Source organism: Mirounga leonina, unplaced genomic scaffold (assembly GCF_011800145.1).
Source record: "Mirounga leonina isolate KUSES-001 unplaced genomic scaffold, KU_Mleo_1.0 Mir_91, whole genome shotgun sequence".
Taxonomy (NCBI): domain Eukaryota; kingdom Metazoa; phylum Chordata; class Mammalia; order Carnivora; family Phocidae; genus Mirounga; species Mirounga leonina.
In genome coordinates this window covers 8,970,078-8,990,422 of record NW_023270839.1, presented here as the reverse complement: position 1 = coordinate 8,990,422, position 20,345 = coordinate 8,970,078, and the positions used below count along the sequence as shown (strand labels likewise).

The 20,345-nt window shown below is 40.1% G+C and overlaps 1 protein-coding gene across 1 annotated transcript in view; it reads left to right on the top strand.

The window, feature by feature from the left end:
- RPGRIP1 (RPGR interacting protein 1) overlaps positions 1 to 20,345 on the top strand; it is a 72,385-nt gene that overhangs the window by 41,074 nt on the left and 10,966 nt on the right. Inside the window, exons 21-23 of the mRNA XM_034994807.1 lie at positions 5 to 143; positions 10,003 to 10,100; positions 18,312 to 18,504. Of these exons, the coding sequence (XP_034850698.1) occupies positions 5 to 143; positions 10,003 to 10,100; positions 18,312 to 18,504 (430 nt within the window). The remainder of the gene's footprint in view (positions 1 to 4; positions 144 to 10,002; positions 10,101 to 18,311; positions 18,505 to 20,345) is intronic.

Below are 20,345 nucleotides of genomic sequence, written 5' to 3'. Positions count from 1 at the left end.
GAAGCAGGTGAGCTACACTGAATGGAAGTTCTCAGGGCTTAAGAGCTTCAGCGATGACAGTTTAAAAAATCAGCAAACGGAAGAGGAAATGACATCATCGCACTCAGCAGTGATGCAGAAAGAAGCCCTAAATCCTGTAAATGGTATTGTCTTTTTTAAAATCTGATTTTCTGCTTAAGCATTAGATTATTTTATCAAGCCAGTTATTTACTTTTTTTTTCATCTTACATTGCTAAACTTTTCATGGAAAATGACTACTGAAGACCCTAGACTTAGTTTTATGTTACAAGTGTGCCGGTTAGGCCAACCAAGGCTGGAATTCTCAAAGTAGCTTTCTATGTATTTAAAGCTTGTTAGCTTGCCAGTTTAGTTACCTAGCAAGTATATCTTGTGAATTATAGTTACAAAGAAATAGGAGAAGGAGTGTGATTGGCTTATTTGGGATGTTGATCCAAATTTTTTTTTTTAAGATTTTTATTTATTTATTTGACAGAGAGAGAGAGAGCGAGAGCAGGAACACAAGCAGGGGGAGTGGGAGAGGGAGAAGCAGGCTTCCTGCCGAGCAGGGAGCCCGATGTGGGACTCGATCCCAGGACCCTGGGATCATGACCTGAGCCGAAGGCAGACGCTTAACGACTGAGCCACCCAGGCACCTGATCCAAATTTTTTTAATTAAGGCAAAGCTTTTTTGTGTTACAGTGAAAGGTAGACTTGGTTTCAGGTTATAATATGGGCAAACTCCATAATTCAGACCAACTCCCTCATTGGTGACAACTAAAAAGGTGAAGTTAATATATTTTTAAAAGATCTTAGCGTTTCTTAAAAGCATTCAATAGTCCATAAGAGAGGGAAGAATTACCTAGCCTTGATCAGGGAGATGATTGAAGCTCAGAGAAGTGAGCTGGAACTGCTTCAGCCCTGAGACATTGCTAGTCTGGAAGAAGCGGTGGAGAGACAGAATCATGCTTCTGGTAGACTTTTGGGGTGGGGAAACAGGATGCAGTCTGAATCTGGGGTATGCTCAGCATAGGAAGATGTTTACCCTGGGCAGAACTGCCCACTTTGGTCCAGGACCCAGAAGGCAGCAGCATTCTGAGTCTCTTATGTCCTGAGAGGTAGCACTGTGCTGTGGGCACTTGCAGGGCTGGAGAGACAAGGGCTGACCCAGTGCCCACCAGGACTCCAGACACCGGAATTACCCGCCACAGCCTGTGTAACAGCTGTGCTTATTACTAGCTTCGTGGAGATATAGCTGAATTTTCAAATGTCAACAAAGAACTGGAGCTATGAGAAAACTTGAGATCGTAAGTTTTAAAAAATGTTTTGTCTTAAAATAATTTCAAACTTACATAAGAACTGCATGACTAGGACAGAAAAATTCATCTACACACAAGTTCACACAAATTCACCAACTTTTAGCATTTTCCCACTTTCTGCTTTATCATTTATTCTGAAGCATTTTGAGAACAAGTTGTACATCTCATGCCCCATTACTGCTATATATTTCAGTAAGGAAAAGGAAATTATATGACCACAGTCAAGTTACCAAGTTCACAAACTTATCATGGATACATAGTACCTAATGTCCAGTTGATTCTCAGAATTTGCTGGTTGTCGCAATAATGTCCATTATTAGAAGTCTTTTGTCCCCTTATCTAATCCAGAATCGTACGTTGCATTTGGTCATGTCTCTTTAGTTTCCTTTAATCTGGAACAGTTCCTCATCTTCGTCTTTCCTGACAGTTGACATTTTTGAAGAGTATAGGTGAGCTGTTCTGTAGTGTTCCTCAATTTGGGTTCATCTGATGTTTCTTTGTAATTAGATTCAGCTCATAAATTTTTTTATAGGAATACCACAAAAGTGATATTGTATCCTCCTCACTGCATCACATTAGGAGGTACATGATGTTAGTTTGTCCCATCATTGGTGATGTTAACTTTTATCACTTGGTTAAGAAAGCATCTGCCAGGTTTTTTCAAAAGTTACCATTTTTGCCTTTATAATTATTAAGTAATCTATTAGAAGATATTTTGAGACTATATAAATATCTTTTTTATTTTTTTTATTTTTTTTTAAGATTTTATTTATTTGTGAGAGAGAGAATGAGAGACAGAGAGCATGAGACGGGGGAGGGTCAGAGGGAGAAGCAGACTCCCTGCTGAGCAGGGAGCCCGATGCGGGACTTGATCCCAGGACTCTAGGATCATGACCTGAGCCGAAGGCAGTTGCTTAACCAACTGAGCCACCCAGGCGCCCGAGACTATATAAATATCTTGTTCCTCATCAAATTTTACTTGATAATTTTGGCATTCATTTATGGGCTTTCTGCCTGAATCACAAAGTCTTTACAAAATACATTGCAAATTTGGAAGTGAATCAATAGAAAATATAGAACTGTTCAATACAGAAATTTATCAGAGGAAAAATGGGTCAAAAACAGATTAGATACAACTGAAGTGAGAATTGTTAAAAATATTCAGAATAGGGGCGCCTGGGTGGCTCAGTCGTTAAGCGTCTGCCTTCGGCTCAGGTCGTGATCCCAGGGTCCTGGGATCGAGCCCCACATCGGGCTCCATCCCAGGGTCCTGGGATCGAGCCCCGCATCGGGCTCCCTGCTCCACGGGGGGCCTGCTTCTCCCTCTCCCACTCCCCCTGCTTGTGTTCCCTCTCTCGCTGTGTCTCTCTCTGTCAAATAAATAAAATCTTTAAAAAAAAAATATTCAGAATAAAGCAAGGAGAGACAACAAGATGGAAAATATAAAAGCGGAGAAGAAAGACATAAAGGATAAAATGAAGAGGTCTAAACTACATTTAATTAAATGTAGAAGAGAAAGAAGGGGGCAGAGGCAATATTTAAAGTGATAATGACTTAGATTTTTCTAGAAATAATAGAGGATATTAAGATTCAATAAAATGGGCTCCTGGGTGCCTCAGTTGGTTGAGTGACTGCCTTCGGCTCAGGTCATGGTCCCAGGGTCCTGGGATCGAGTCCCACATCGGGCTCCCCCTGCTCTGTGGGGAGCCTGCTTCTCCCTCTCCCTTTGCTGCTCCCCCTGCTTGTGCATGCTCTCTCTCTCTCTGTTAAATAAATAAATAAAATCTTTTAAAAAAAAAAGTTTCAATAAAATGAAATTCAGTGAAAGTAGGATAACTTAAAAAAAATCCAGATATAGGGGTGCCTGGCTGGCTCAGTTGGCGGAGCATGTGATTCTTAATCTCGGAGTTGTGGGTTCAAGCCCCATGTTGGATGTAGGGATTAGTTAAAAATATTAAAATTTAAATTAAAAAATTCAGATCTAAACATATCAGAGTCAAGATGCAGAAACTAAAATCAAATAGAAAATATTAAAAACATTCATCTAAAAGAAAACAATAGGGGCACCTGGGTGGCTCAGTCAGTTAAGCATCCAACTCTTGATCTCAGCTCAGGTCTTGATCTCAGGGTCATTAATGGCAAGATGCCCCAGTATGCCAAAAGAAAATAATTAACTGCCAACAAAGAATTCTCTACGCAACAAAAATATTCTTCCAGAATGAAAACAGAATAGACACTTAGAGATAAATCAAAATGGAGAATTTGCTTCCAAGCCACATTTTAAGGTTCTTCTTTAGGCTGAAGGAAAGTTATCCCAGAAGGAAACACAAAGATGCAACAAGGAATGAAAAGCAAAGAATATGGGTTAGTTGAAATGACTGTATGAGGCAAAAATATCAGCTGTGGGGTTTAAAATATGTTTAAAATTAAATAATGTAGTTCAACAGTAGCCCTCCAAAAGTTATGTCCATATCCTAAACCCCAGAATTTGTAAATGTTACCTTACTTGAAAAAAGATTTTTTTGCAGATGTAACTAAGCTAAAGATCTTGAGATGTAGAAATCATCCTGGATTATCTGAGTAGACACACAGAGAGACACATGCAGAAAAGGAGGCAATGTAGCCATAGAGGCAGAGTTTGGAGTGATGCGGCCACAAGCCAAAGAATGCCTGGATCCACCAGAAGCTGGAAAAGACAAGGAAAAAAAGGAAAAGGCAGATTGTCCCCTAGAGCCTTTGGAGTGAGCATAGACTTCCCAATACTTTGATTTTTGACTTCTGACCTCCAGAACTGTGAGAGAATAAATGTCCAGTAGTTGTTGTTGTTGTTTTCTTTTCTCATGAATCTTTTCACCTCTACTTCTCTTCTGGAGGTACAGACATTTCATCTGGAACAAGTTTAAGTGACTTGTACATGTTTTATGTAAGCTGGAGGCAAAACCAAGGCTAAAATAACATCTGGCCCAGCAACTAACATCACTGAAAAAGCACATAGAAAGTTCACTCTCTCCTTACTTTATTGTAGAATGAATGACTCTACAGAAAGAAGAGAGAAAAAGGATAAAACGAGGAGATCTAAGCTACACTTAATTAAATGTAGGAGAAGAGAAAGAAGGGAGACAGAAGCAGTGTTTAAAGTGATAAAGAAGTAATTCACATAGGCATTCAGAAAATGAAATCATGAGAAGAAGGGCTATTTTTTCTGGGCTCTCAGTTGTTACCCTCATTAGTTAGTTGTGGATTGCTTTCTTTGATGACTTTCAGAAGCTTCTGGATTTGAGCATTAGATTCACCTATCTTGCATCCAGAGGGGGCAATTTTGAAGTTTCAAGGCTTCACACAGCATCTTTACTATACCACCAAGGAATTCTGGTCCAGGTCCATTGTGGTCAGGTTTTGTTGCTGCTGAGGGCAGACGAGAGTTCTACACAACTGAAAGAAGTGATGGCACATCCCCATAACCACACACATCTCAGGCTACCCAGTGGTTTCTTCAAAACCTTACAAAGAACTGTAGTAATTCCTATGTGTGTCAGACCCAGATACAAGTGTATTAGCTTGATTTGTGTTGGAGTCACTTTGATAGATGATTGCAGCCATCACTGGTTACGTTGCAGCATCCTAGCACCAGAGTTTTTAGCTTACAGTAACTCAAGCCCTCACACAGAAGTTTCATGCTGCCATCCTATAGAGCATTCTTTGTGAAGATCAGGTGTGCCAGCCTCTGGTTGATGACTAAAGCTGAAGAGAGCTTCTTGCCACAGTTTAGTGTGAGGTGATGTTCTCCAGTGACAACCTCTGCAAGAAAAGTCAAACCCAAAGAAAGAAATAATAAAGATCAGAGCAGAAATCAATGAAACAGAAAAGGAATGAGAAAATCAGTGAAGCCAACTTTGTTTGAAAAGATCAACAAACTTGATGAGCCTTAAAAACAAAGCAAAACAACAAAGAAAACTTGATAAGCCTTTATCTAGAATGACTATACTAATTAAGATCCAACCAGAAATTGCTTAGTAATTTGAACAGGAGAAGTTTAAAGAGTTATTAACTGTAACAGGAGATTGAACTGGGTGGGGGTGGGTGAGGACTGACTAGTAAGAAATAAAAAGAACTCTAAAAATACAGGAAAAGCAGATTTAAAGAGCATCCATTAATCCCCAAAGCTGAGACAGAGTGCCCAAAGAAATAGGTCTGGTAGACAACCCCTTTCAGGGCTGAAATCCAGACCTCACTGGAAGGAGTGAAGTCACGTTTTATTGAATGGCACAGAAGTTTGCTGTGCCTGTACATCGGAACTCCAAGAAACTGTGAAGTTGACCTCTGGAACATTGCAAGTAAACCATTCAGAGAGGTACCATGCCAGTGGCATTTCACTGCAAAGCTACTTTGGCTGGAGGCTGGGGGGGAGGGGGGAGGGTATACCTGAGGAACTGCCCACAGGGAGGTGCCATATACTACAGGACCCTGGAAACTGTTAGAATTGGATGTTGCAGAAACCATGTGCTGCTAGAAATGTGTTCTGTAGGAAACTGTGAGCTGCTGGAGCCAGGCACTAAGTTTTGGAAGCCTGTTGTAGGAGCCTGGTCTGCAGAGTTCTCTTCTGCAAGAGTCTGCCTGCACATTGGAAACAGGAAGAGAAGCCTTTTCCTCCTCCAGTGATCCTTTTCTGCTCTCTACTGACAAAACTTAACATGGTGCCAGCTGGCAAAGAAGAAGTATTTACAGGGTCCAACTCTATCATTGCAGAGCAGACAATGAAGTTTTTATTTTGAGCTTGATTTATCAATCAAGCAATTGATAATTGGCCTGCTGATCAATAAAAAAAAAAAAAGAGCAAAGACACAAGTTAGCAAAATCAAGAATGAATGTGAGGCCACTACAGACTCTACAATTAAAAGGGCTGTAAAATAATATTATGAACAACTTTATGCAACTTAGATGGAAAAGGCAAATTCCTAGAAAGATACAAATTACCAGAACTGACTCAAGAAGAAATAGAAGATCAGTATTGACATATAAAAAGTATAGACAAGAATTAGTCATTTTAAATCTTCCCAAATAAAAAAGTCTAGTTCCAGATGACTTCACTGATGAATTCTATCAACATTTAAGGCAGAAAAAATGCTGATCCTTCATAGTCTCAGAGAATAGTAGAGCAAGGGAAGCTTTCTAACCGATTTGGTTATAAAGTGGTATTGTCTTGATACCAAAGCAAGCCTAAGACATAAAAAAAAAAAAAAAAGACAACTATAGACCACTATTCAACATGAACATAGATGCAATATCCTGAATGAAATATTAGCAGACCAATCCAGCAAAATATAAAATATAAGGTTGCTCACCATGATCAATTGAGATTTATTCCTGGAATGCAAATTTAGTTTAACAGCAGAAAATTGATTTAATACACTGTATTAATACAATAAAAGTTTTATGATCATCTCAATAGAGAAAAAAGCATTTCAAAAAATCCAACCCTATTCTTTGTTTCGTTTTGTTTTAGATATTTTAAAATTTATTTATTTAGAGAAAGAATGTGAGCAGGGGGAAGGGCAGAAGGAGAGGAAGAGAGAGAATCTCAAGCAGACTGCCCTGAGGGCAGAGCCCGATGTGGGGCTCAATCCCATGACCCCAAGATCATGAACTGAGCCAGAACCAAGAGTTGGTGGCTCAACTGACTGAGCCACCCAGGTGCCTCTCAACTCCCATTCTTGATAAGAACTCTCACCAAACTAGGTAGAAGGAAATTGCTTCAAACTAATAAAGAATAATAAAACCTGTAGCTAACATCCTACCATGCGGTAAAAGACGGAATGCTTTTCCCTTAAGATTAAGAACAAAGAAAGGATGTCTGCTTTCACTACCCTGTTTGAACACTGTAGTAGAGATTTCAATCATGTAATAAGGCAAGAAAAAGAAAGCCATACCAGTTGGAAAGAAAGAAGTAGTGCTACCTTTATTTGCAATTGACATGATTTTGTATTTAGTTTAGAAAATCGTAAGAAATCCACAAAATGTTTTTAAAAACTAAAAGCAAGTGAACAACATTGTAGGATATAAATCAAGATACTAAAATCAATTATATTTCCATATAGTATCAATGCACACTCTAAAGTGAAATAAAAAAACAGTATCATCCCAAAAGAATAAAATATTTAGGAATAAATTTAACAAAAGAAATGCAGGACCTATATACAGAAAATTATAAAAGTTCCTGAGAGAAATTAAAGAAGTTTAAAATAAATGAAGAAATGTACCATGTTTACGGATTGGACCACTCATAATTGTTAAGATGGCAGTTCTCCCCCAGATTTATATAGAAGTGCAAATAATTTAGAATGACCAAAACAAGTTTGTAAAGGAACAAAGTTGAAGTTTTTATACTACCTGATTTTTTTTTTTTTAAAGATTTTATTTATTTATTTGACAGAGAGAGACACAGTGAGAGAGGAGCACAGGCAGGGGGAGTGGATGGGGGAGAGGCAGGCTTCCCGCCGAGCGGGGAGCCCGATGCGGGGCTCAATCCCAGAACGCTGGGATCATGACCTGAGCCGAAGGCAGGCGCTTAACGACTGAGCCACCCAGGCGCCCCTATACTACCTGATTTTAAAACTTACTATAAATATAGAGTAATTCAGACAATGTGGTATTAGCATAAAGATACAGATCGGTGGAATAGAATTGTGAATCCAGAAATAAACTTTTACATTTATGGTCAATTGATTTTCCACAAAGGTCCCAGGACAATTCAATATTTAATTTTTCCATAAATGGTACTAGGACAATTGGATATCCACATAGAGGGGGAAAAAAACTTAGACCACTACTTCACATCATACACAGAAATTAACCAAAATATATCATAAATCTAAATATTAGAACCAGAACTATAGCATTTCTAAAAGAAAACATAGGATAATAAACTATTTGACCTTATTAGACAAAGATTTCTTAGATATGACATCAAAAGCATGATCCATAAAATTAAAAATTGATAAATTGGACTTCAGCAAAATAAAAAATGCATGCTCTTCAAAGGACACCATTAAGACAATGAAAAGATCAGCTATATTAGGAGAAAATATTTGCAAATCACATTTATGATAAAGGACTTGTATCCATAATCTGCAAGGAATTCTTACAACTCAATAAAAAGACAACTAAATTTATTTTTTATTTTTTATTTTTTTTAAAGATTTTATTTATTTCAGAGAGAGAGAATGAGAGAGAGCGCATGAGAGGGGGGAGGGGCAGAGGGAGAAGCAGACTCCCTGCCGAGCAGGGAGCCCGATGCAGGATTCGATCCTGGGACTCCAGGATCATGATCTGAGCCGAAGGCAGTCGCTTAACCAACTGAGCCACCCAGGCGCCCAAGACAACTAAATTTAAAATGGTCAATGGCGGGGGAGGGGTGGGAGGATGGGTTAGCCTGGTGATGGGTATTAAAGAGGGCACGTTCTGCATGGAGCACTGGGTGTTATATGCAAACAATGAATCATGGAACACTACATCAAAAACTAATGATGTAATGTATGGTGATTAACATAGCATAATAAAAAAAATCATATAGGAAATTAAAAGAGAAAAAATAAATAAAATGGTCAATAGAGGGGCGCCTGGGTGGCTCAGTCATTAAGCGGTTGCCTTTGGCTCAGGTCATGATCCCAGGGTCCTGGGATCGAGCCCCGCATCGGGCTACCTGCTCAGCAGGAGGCCTGCTTCTCCCTCTCTCTCTCTCCCTGCTTGTGTTCCCTCTCTTGCTATCTCTTTCTGTCAAAATAAATCTTCAAAAAAATAAAAATAAAATGGTCAACAGAGGAGCGCCTAGGTGGCTTAGTCGGTTAAGCAGCTGGCTCTTGATCTTAGCCCAGGTCTTGATCTCAGGGTCGTGAGTTTAAGCCCATGCGCTAAAAAATAAAAAAATAAAAAAATAATAAATAAAATGGTCAATAGATTTGAATAGACATTCACTAAAGAGCATACACAAATGGCTAATAAGCATACAAAAAGATGCTCAACAGCATTAGTCATTAGGAAAATGCAAAATAATATCACAATGAGATACCAGTACACACCAGCTAGAATTTATATATTCCAGAGGTTGACTGTACCAAGTATTAGTGAAGATGTGGAAAAATCGGAACCTCATACATTACTGGTGGGAATGTAAAATGGTACAACTACTTTGAAAAATATTTGGCTGTTTCTTAAAAAGTTAAACATATAGTTTACAATCCATCATTTCTCTTAAGTGTCTATCCAAGAGAGCTGGAAACATGTGATCACCCAAAGACTTGTACCAAATCCTCATAGCAGCATTATTCATCATTCAGAATAAGGAAAGATGTCTTAAATAAAAACCAAAATGTACTAGTCATAAAGAAAATATTGATAAAGTCGACTACTTTATTTTTTTAAAGATTTTATTTGAGAGAGAGCATGAATGCACATGCGTGAGCACGGGGAGAGGGAGAAAGCTGAGCAGGGAGACGAGGGGGGGCTGAACTCCTTCCTTGGCAAGCTGCTGAATAAGTGTATCTTTGAAAAAGAGGATTTGATTCTCAGTAAATGAAGCCAAAACCTAGGAACTCAAAACTAGTGGCCAGATAATAGATTGAAGATGTAGGTACTGGGTTAAATAGGGTGCTTGGAAATAGTTCTGTAACTGCAGACTTTTGTCCTGCAGATAAAGAATCCTGTGAACAGGCTTCTGAAGTCAGTGAAGCCCAAACTACAGATAGTGATGACGTAGTGACAGCAGCATGTCTGAAAAGTCCTAAGGCGGTAAGTACAGCGGGGTAATCATTGAGTGTGAGACAAGGTTGTAAATAATGGCGTGTGCTTAACGGCCACAAAGGTGAAAACAATCCAGTTGTATTTTTTTTTTAAGATTTTATTTATTTACTTGAGAGCGAGAGAATGAGAGAGAGCACATGAGAGGGGGGAGGGTCAGAGGGAGAAGAAGCAGGGTCCCCGCTGAGCAAGGAGTCTGATGTGGGACTCGATCCCAGGTCTCTGGGATCATGACCCTAGCTGAAGGCAGATGCTCACCCCACCTAGCCACCAAGGGTTCCCAATAATCCAGTTTTAATGAACCTGATGGGAAATTGAAGGTATTTAGTTAAATTTACATTGTGAATGAATGGAAATGTCTTGATACAGTCTCTGATGAAAGGATCACTTTCTTGATTTGGTATAAATGAGGACTTGCTTCAGTACTTCTCTCCTTTATTTGGATCCCTTGCCTGTCTCCTTCATTGTGTACTGTGATTCATCTCCAGCCTGAGTCATGCCCATTTCCTCAATCCACCTAAGGAGAGCAGGTTTACTTTCGGAGGTGGAGGCTAGAAAAGAGGAAAGGATTATTTGTGGGAAAGCTCAGAAAGATCATTCGGTTTCTGAAGTTTTTGACCTAAGCTTTTTTTTTTTTTTTTTTTAAGATTTTATTTGTTTATTTGACAGACAGAGACACAGCGAGAGAGGGAACACAAGCAGGGGGAGTGGGAGAGGGAGAAGCAGGCCTCCTGCTGAGCAGGGAACCTGATGCGAGGCTTGATCCCAGGACCCTGGGATCATGACCTGAGCCTAAGGCAGACACTTAATGACTGAGCCACCCAGGCGCCCCTTGACCTAACCTTAAAACCTGAAATTGCTGGGGCGCCTGGGTGGCTTAGTTGGTGAAGTGTCTACCTTCAGCCCAGGTCATGATCCCAGGGTCCTGGGATCGAGTCCCACATCAGGCTCCCTGCTCAGAGGGGAGTCTGCTTCTCCCTCTGCCTCTGCTACCCCCACCCCCGCCCCCTGCTCGTGCTCTCTCTCTCAAATAAATAAATAAAATCTTTCTTTAAAAAATAATAAAATAAAACCTGAAATTGCAATTATTTATTAAATATTACAGCCTCAGATCTCTTGTGGAACTGAGGATACATACACACAAATATATATATGACTAAATATCTGCAGATACATTTAACAGTCACTGTATTAGAATCTCGTGGGGTTATAAGTGAGGTAGGAAACAAATCTCTCTCTTGAGCCAATAGAATGCTCCCTGACACATTTGTAGGTGCTCAGTAAGTATTTGTTGAATGAGTGCCTGAATGAAAGATTGAAATCTGATTGAGGATTATGAACTTCATTAGAAACATTATACGTATAATGTGTCCTAGAATCAAGTGGTTAAATTATGTGATAGAAACTCTTAAGATTTGTAAGAATTCAGAAGAGTGAAATTATTGCTGCTTTTGTAAGGTCAGAAAACTCTTCCTTGAAAGTGAGAACTTGTACTGAGGATTTGCCGGCAACTAAAGGATATTGGAGTAGGGAGAAACCACTCAAAATCAGTAGCCTTAAACAGTTAAGATAGCAAATACTTGTTATTTTCTTCTGAACTTTTATCTCTCGTATCTTTCTTTAGCCATTACATAGTTAGTATCTTGAGAAATGCTTATAAGATGGATCAGAGCCACAGGATGTTGGAATGGGACTATAAAACCTTAGAGATCATAAAGGAGAAGATTAACTAATGTGTATAGGATATAGAGCTAGTTAGCAGAAGAGCTGATCTCCAGTAAAAGTTTCTAAACCAAGCCACCTCTCAGATCAACCTGAAAAGCAGTCAGCTGGTCAGCAAGTTTTTGAACTACAAGTCAGACATTACATTTAAAATATTATTCAGAATTAAAGGCTCCTAAATAAGATCTCTTTCTGGAAAACCTTTGTGGAAGGAAAGGAAGGAAGGAAGGAAAGGAAATATTATTCAGAATTAAAGGCTCCTAAATAAGATCTCTTTCTGGAAACCTTTGTGGAAGGAAGACACTTCACCAACTGGAAAACTGAGCTTACTGGAGTGCTTGGGTGGCTCAGTCGGTTAAGCATCTGACTCTTGGTTTCAGCTCAGGTCATGATCTCAGGGTCTTGAGATCGAACCCCGCATCAGGCTCTGCGCTCAGCATGGAGTCTACTTAAGATTCTCTCCCTTTCCCTCTGCCCCTCCCCTGCTTGCACTTGCTCTCTCTCACTCTCTTAAAAATAAAAAGAAAACTGAGCTTACTTAGCAAAAACTTAGTGTTATTATCAAATTGAATTCACAGCAAAAACACGTATAGTTGACCTTTGAACAATGTGGGGGTTAGGGACATGACCCCCTGCACGGTTGAGAATCCACACATAACTTTTTTTTTTTTTTTTTTTAGATTTTATTTATTTGACAGAGAGAGACATAGCGAGAGAGGGAACACAAGCAGGGGGAGTGGGAGAGGGAGAAGCAGGCTTCCCACCGAGCAGGGAGCCTGATGCGGGGCTCGATCCCAGGACCCTGGGATCATGACCTGAGCCAAAGGCAGACACTTAACGAATGAGCCACCCAGGCGCCCCTCCACACATAACCTTTAACTTCCCCAAAACTTAACTACTGACAACCTACTGTTGACCAGAATGCTTACCCATTACATAAACTGTCAATTAACACATATTTTGTATATGTATTATATACTGTTTTCTTATGATAAAGTAAACTATAGAAAAAATGTCATTAAGAAGATCATAAGAAAAAGATTTATAGTACTATACTGTATTTTTTAAAGGTTTTATTTATTTGAGAGAGAGAGTGCGCATGTGCACGCGAGCTGGGAGAGGAGCAGAGGGAGAGGGACAAGCAGACTCCTTGCTGAGCACAGAGCCCAGTGCGGGGCTCAGTCCCACAACCCTGAGATCACGACCTGTGCTGAAATCAAGAGTCTGACACTTAACCGAATGAGCCATCCAGGTGCCCCTATACTGTATTTATCAAAAAAAAAAAAAAAAAAAAAAACCCAGGGGCGCCTGGGTGCCTCAGTCGGTTAAGCTTCTGCCTTTGGCTCAGGTCATGATCTCAGGGTCCTGGGATTGAGCCCTGCATCAGGCTCCCTGCTCAGCGGGGAGTCTGCTTCTTTCTCCCTCTGCCTCTCCCCCTCCACTTGTGCATGAACGCTCTCTCTCAAATAAATATTTGAAAATTTAAAAAAAAATCCACATATAAGAGGACCCATGTCTTTCAAACCTCTGATGTTTGAGAATGGACTGTACTCAGTCATTATTGTATTTCAGAATAGCTGAGCATAAGAGATCAAAGGAGTTGATCAGAGATAATACTTGAGCCTTTTTTTTGCTTTCTTTTTTTTTAGACTTTTTTTTTTTTTTTTTTTTAAGATTTATTATTTGACAGAGAGACAGCGAGAGAGGGAACACAAGCAGGGGGAGTGGAAGAGGGAGAAGCAGGCTTCCCGCCAAGCAGGGAGCCCGATGCGGGGCTCGATCCCAGGACCCTGGGATCCTGACCTGAGCCGAAGGCAGACGCACAACCGACTGAGCCACCCAGGTGCCCCCCACCTTTTTTTTGGCTTTCTTATGAATGACATTAAACGGTACATGTTTTTCTTTTTAAAAACTTCTTATTTTGAAATAATTATAGATTTGTAAACAGTTGCACAAAGATGTACAGGCAGATGCCAGGTACCATTCACATAGTTTTTTGCTTTTTTTTTTTTTTTTGGTACACACTATTCTGAAATGTGCATTTACCTTCAGTAACATTTTGGGAGTCCATCCAAGTTGATATAATTTAGCTTTTTCTAGTTCATTTCTCTTAACTGCTGATCATTATTTTGTTAAAATAATATGTGACCTTTTATTTAGACAGACCTCAGTGGGCAATGCTGATTGTACTTCTATGCTATGCACTTGATATTCATTAACTCACTAAAGCCTCACAGCAGCCCTGTGAGTTGTTAACTCCAGTAATTATGGAGTACCTGTCTTAGTATTTGCCAGGCTCTGTGAACACAAAATGGTGAAAAAGGCAGACCTGGTTCCTTTCGTCTTGAATCCTACATTCTCCTGAGGGAAAACAGATACAAGTCAGAAAATAAATAAGATTATTTGTTGACTTTAAATACTATGAAGAAAATAATTTGAGGAGCGCCTCGGTGGCTCAGTCAGTTAAGTGTCTGCCTTTGGCTCAGGTCACGATCCCAGGGTCCTGCTCAGCGGGGAGCCTGCTTCTCCCTCAGCCCCTCCACCTGCTTGTGTGCTTGCGCACTCTCTCTCTCTCTCCCTCTCTCTAGCTCTATCTCAAAATCTTAAAAAAAAAAAAAAAAAGAAAGAAAAAGAAAAGAATTTGAATAATAGTAATGGGAGGGGTTGAGGCACCTGGCTGGCTCAGTTGGTAGAGTGTGCCACTCTTGATCTTGGGGTTGTGAGTTTGATCCCCACGTTGGGTGTAGAGATGACTTAAAAGTAAAATCTTAAAAAGAAAAAAAGATAGTAATGGTAGGGATTGAGTTAGGTAAGGTATAAGGAAATACTTCTCTGAGGAGGGGACATTTAAACTGAAATTTGAAGTGTGAGAAGGTAAGAGATGGAGGGAAATTGTCTCAGACAGAGGAACTGGCAAATGGAAAGACCCTGGTGTAGAAGAGATTTGGTTTATCTGAGGTACTGGAGATCAAGAGATGGTTATAAACCAATAAAACTGGGGGGCAAAAAAAAAAAAAAAAGAAGAAGAAAGAAGAAGGAAAGGAAGGAAAGAAAAGAAGAAAGAATAAAATTGCATAGCCAGACTTTGTAAATGAGCCCTAACAGGAAGAAATGTTTGATGACCACACCTCGTCACTTTTGTTATTGTACAACCAGGTAACTACAATAAAACTGGGAAAAGAGAAAAAAAAAATGTCACAGTGAACATCTCTGTTCACATGTATCTTTGTGTATTTGGCAAATGTTTTTGTGGGATAGATTCCTAGAAGTGAAACTGCTGGTTTTAAAAGGAATGTGCACTTGAACTTTTGATGGATACCTCCAAATGATCAGCCCCTAAATGATACCACTGTCACCCTATGGTGGCCTTTTCCCCCCAGAATTCTCAGTTCCTGATTTTAATGGAATGAGAGTGTCTGTAAGGGAAGGAATCAAAAGTAATTTGGAAAAATTTAGATCCAGGTGGCATGGAGAGGTAATGAAGCACCTGAGGCGTACGTTAGATGCTGGGACTATGGGGGCTGGTGAGGCCGACTTGTGGTCCTAGAACACAGGGAGCTGACAGCCTGGGAGGTGCTGTCCCAGAAGTAAAATGTGACACAAAGTAATTTAAAATTTCTTAGTGTCCACATGAAAAGTGTGAAAAGAAACAAGTAAATTTTAATAATATATTTTACTTAACCTAGTATATCCAAGGTATTATCATTTCAATATGAAATCAATATAAACAATTATTGAGACACCTTACATTTGTTTTTTTCCTGCAAGGTCTCCAAAATCCTGTGAATTTTACGCTGGCTGCTCCTGATTCAGATTAGTTACATTTCAAGTGCTCAGTAGCCACATGTGGCTAATGGCTATTTGTCATAGAGCATAACTGGGTGCCATATTTTCCAGCTGCAAGTTGACATCCCTAGACAATGAAATCAAAATAGGGGGTCCCAGCCAGCACTTTTTAAAAACAAACAAAAAACTGAGAAAGAATAAAATACAAAATAATAATTTGCATCACACCTATTAAGGTTAAAAATTGTTTAAGGAGACTTTTATTTCAGTGATTTCTTTTTATACACACATATAAATATGCATAGGCCAAGTTTTATAGTTTGAAACCCACTGGTCTGGTGGCTGTTCATTTTTAACTACGGGAAAAAAAAAATGTTCATCCTCATTAAGCATAGGAGAGGCTTTTTTTTTTTTTGGTAAGATGTTGCTGGGGATCATTCAGGGATCATAAGCTATACTTATATAGCTATGAACACTTTTCTTTTTTTCCCAGACCTCAGTGTTTCCTAAAGTGTGTTCTTTGGAAAATTAAGCCCAACCATGTCCAGGAAAAAAACAAAAGTGATTGTATAGTCAAATATGTTTGGGAAAAACTACCTTTGTATCATCCTCTAAAAGTGTCCTGATGCATATTAACATATTAAAGGCTGTAAGTCCAGTTAGAGAAAGCTGATAACTTTGTTAATCTTGATTTTCCAAAATGTATTTTTTTAAAGATTTATTGATTTATTTTCAAGAGAAAGAGCGAGTGGGAGGAGGGGCAAAGGGAGAGGGAGAGATTCTCAAGCACACTCAGTCCCTGCTAGCAGGGAGCCCGATGCAGGGCTCCATCCTATGACCCTAAGATCATGACCTGAGCCAAAACCAAGAGTCAGACACTGAACCCACTGAGCCACCCAGCTTCCCCTCCAAAATGTATTTGATCACAGAACCACTCATTTGTAAAACACCTATTCCTCAGACACCTTTGAGAAGTTCTGCTTCATTTTTATGAAACTATAGGGCATAGGGTTCTCAGCTTAAAAATAATTGCAACAGGGGCATCTGAGTGGCTCAGTCAGTTAACCATCTTCAGGCTCTGTGCTCAGCATAGAATCTGCCTGAGATTCTCTCTCCCCCTCTCCCTCTGCTCTTCCCCCTGCTCACACACACTCTCTCTAAAATAAATACATAAAATCTTTTTAAAAATTAAAAAAAATTACAACAGTGGCATTAGAGAACTTTCTAGGGTGATGGTTCTGTATCTTGAATGGGGAGTTGATTACACACTTGTATATATTTGTCAAAAGTGTACATGTTAGGTTTTGTATTTTACTGTGTGTAAATTATATACATAAATGTTTAGAAGTTAAACAGAGGGGCACCTGAGTAGCTCAGTCAGTTAAGCGTCTGCCTTCGGCTCAGGTCATGATCCAGGGTCCTGGGATTGAGCCCCACGTTGGGCTCCCTGCTCAGTGGGGAGCCTGCTTCTCCCTCTCCCTCTGCCTCTACTCCCCCTCGCCTGCTGCTCGTGCACTCACGCACTCTATCCCAAATAAACTCTTTTAAAAAATTAAAAAATAAAAGTTAAACAGATTGTCAGGAGCCACCCTAGGCAGTGTGATTTAAGAGTGGCTGTTAATGCTTTTTTAATGACAGTCACTGTAAGAAATACATTTCTACATTGTGCCCAGTACAATCATATATAAACAAGAACTTTAAGAAACAGGGCTTACCATTTACCATGAACTCTCATATTTTCTGTTCTATTCCATTCCATTCTGTCCTAGCCTATCTTATTCTTTTATTTAAAAAAAAAAAAATGCTAGTGAAACCCACAACCCACCTAGCTGACCTGTAAGTGTCAAAACCCACATTTTGGAAAACATAATAGTTTTCATGATGGAGATTGTAGGAGGGTTTGTGAGGGCTGTTGAGAGGGCAACATCAAGTAGCTTTATTTTCAAGAGTCACCCAGGTTGTTCTGAAGTAGATTTGTTGAGAAATACTGCCTCTGGCTTCCTAGGAGAAGGCCTAGGAGCTCCACCTGCTTCCTAAGAGAAGCAAAGATGGGGATGGGGATGGATCTTGGGAGAAGTGAGGGCATTGGCCTGGCAACCTAGAGCACGGGCGAGTCCCCCCCAGGTGACAAGGGAGAGCCATGGCTGGTTGGGGCCATCCCCGACTGACCCCTTACTAGTGTCGGGACAGGACTTGTTGCCACACTGTGGAAGGGGAGGACTTCGCATGGCCTTCAGCTTCTGTCTTGAAACTCGAGAGATGTCAGCCCTCCCCCTGGTGTCCCTAATGCAAAAATGGACACAGGGACGGTCCAAAGAGAGGACGGTGGCTGTGGCAGCAACTCTGAAGCGGGGCTGGAAGGACAGGTGTTGCTATGAGGGGGCAGGCTGCCCGGCAGCCTGCTCTACGGCAGGCACTTTGCGGGCGCAGGAAGCTCTGGGCTTTACCGCTAAACTGATTCTCAAGGATGTGTGAGATAGGGGCAACCCTCGAGGGTCCCCTCCCTCTTCGGGAGCTTGGTGCTGTCGGCTGTCTCTCAGTAAACTTTGCCGCCCACCAAAATTTTTTGAAGGGTATGTGAGATGGAATATGGCTACGACTGATGTCTGAGGGAGTAATGTGTTCATTAGATGGAGTAGAAACACTTGGAGCATCGCTAACCTATAGGAGATAAATAAGTATTTTCCTTGTCAGGGTTCGGAGAAGATGTGCATTGAAATTGTCTCCCTGGCCTTCTACCCAGAGGCTGAAGTGATGTGTGATGAGAATGTCAAGCAGGTGTATGTAGAGTACAAGTTCTATGATGTACCTTTGTCAGAGACGGAGACCCCGGTGTCCCTGAGGAAACCAAGGGCGGGAGAAGAGATCCACTTCCACTTCAGCAAAGGTGAGGCATCCCTTGTGCTTGGCTGCAAGAGTGGTCTGAGGGGTCAGAACTGCCCTGCACTTCCAATGGGGTGGATGCAACCATGTTATATATCAAAGTGATAGATGCATATGGTTTTATTTATGGTTTTTGTTTTTTATTATTTTAATTCCAGTATAGTTAACATACAGTGTTATATTAGTTTGAGGTGTACAACATAGTGCTTCGACAACTGTATACATTATTCAGTGCTCATCATGATGAGCATGCTCTTAATCCCCATCACCTTATTTCCCCCATCCTCCCCGCCCACCTCCCCTCCAGTAACCCTCTGTTCTCTATACTTAAGAGCGATTTTTTGGTTTGTCTCTTCTTTTTCCTTTGTTCATTTGTTTTGTTTCTTATATTCCACATATAGGTGAAGTCATATGGTATTTGTCTTTCTCTGACTTATTTCGCTTAGTCTTATACTCTCTAGATCCATCCACAGTGGCTGCACCAGTTTGCGTTCCCACCAACAAGGCAAGAGGGTTCCTTTTTCTCCACATCCTCGCCAACACTTGTTGTTTCTTGTTCTTGTTCTTTAGCCATTCTGACAGGTATGAGGTGATATCTCACTGTGGTTTTGATTTGCATTGCATAATGCAAATTATGCATATAGTATGCATGTGCATTGCATAATGAGTGATTTTGAGCATCTTTTCATGTGTCTGTTGGCCATCTGTATGTCTACTCTGGAGAATGTTCATGTTTTTGCCCCATTTTTTAATTAGGTTATTTGTTTTTTGAATGTTGAGTTGTATCAGTTCTTTATGTATTTTGGATACTAACCCTGTACCAGGTATGTCATTTGCAAATATCATCTTCCATTCAGTAGGTTGCCTTGTAGTTTTGTTGATTATTTCCTTCACTGTGCAGAAGCTTCTTATTTTGATGTAGTTCCAATAATCTATTTTTGCTTTTATTTCACTTGCTTTAGGAGACATATCTAGAAAGAAGTTGCTATGGCTGATGTCCGAGAAATTACTGCCTGTGCTCTCTTCTAGGATTTTTATAGTTTCAGGTCTCGCATTTAAGTCCTTAATCCATTTTTTTTAAAGATTTTATTTATTTATTTGAGAGAGAGAATGAGATAGAGCATGAGATGGGAGGGTCAGAGGGAGAAGCAGACTCCCTGCTGAGCAGGGACCCCCCCCCCCACCGATGCGGGACTCGATCCCAGGACTCCAGGATCATGACCTGAGCCGAAGGCAGTCGCTTAACCAACTGAGCCACCCAGGCGCCCAAGTCCTTAATCCATTTTGAGTTTATTTTTGTGTATGATGTAAGAAAGTGGTCCAGATTCACTCTTTTGCATGTAGCTGTCCTGTTTTCCCAACTCCGTTTGTTGAAGAGACTGTCTTTTTCCCGTTGCATGTTTTTGCCTCCTTTATCAAAAATTAATTGGCTATATAATCGTGGGTTTGTTTCTGGGTTTTCTATTCTGTTCCATTGATCTATGTGTCTGTTTTTGTGCCAGTAAAAATACTGTTTTCATTACTACAGCTTTGTGGTATATCTTGAAATCTGGGAGATGGTGATACTTCCAGCTTTGTTTTTCTTTTACAAGATCGTTTTGCCAATTTGGGGTCTTTTGTGGTTCCATACAAATTTTAGGAATATTTGTTCTAGTTCTGTGAAGGATGCTGTAGGTATTTTGGTAAGAATTACATTAAATCTGTAGATTGCTTTGGTTAGCATAGACATTTTAATAATATTTGTTCTTCCAATCAATGAACACAGAATATCTTTCCATTTGTGTCATCTTCAGTTTCTTTCATTGTTGTTTTATAGTTTTCAGAGTATAGGTTTTCACCTCCTTG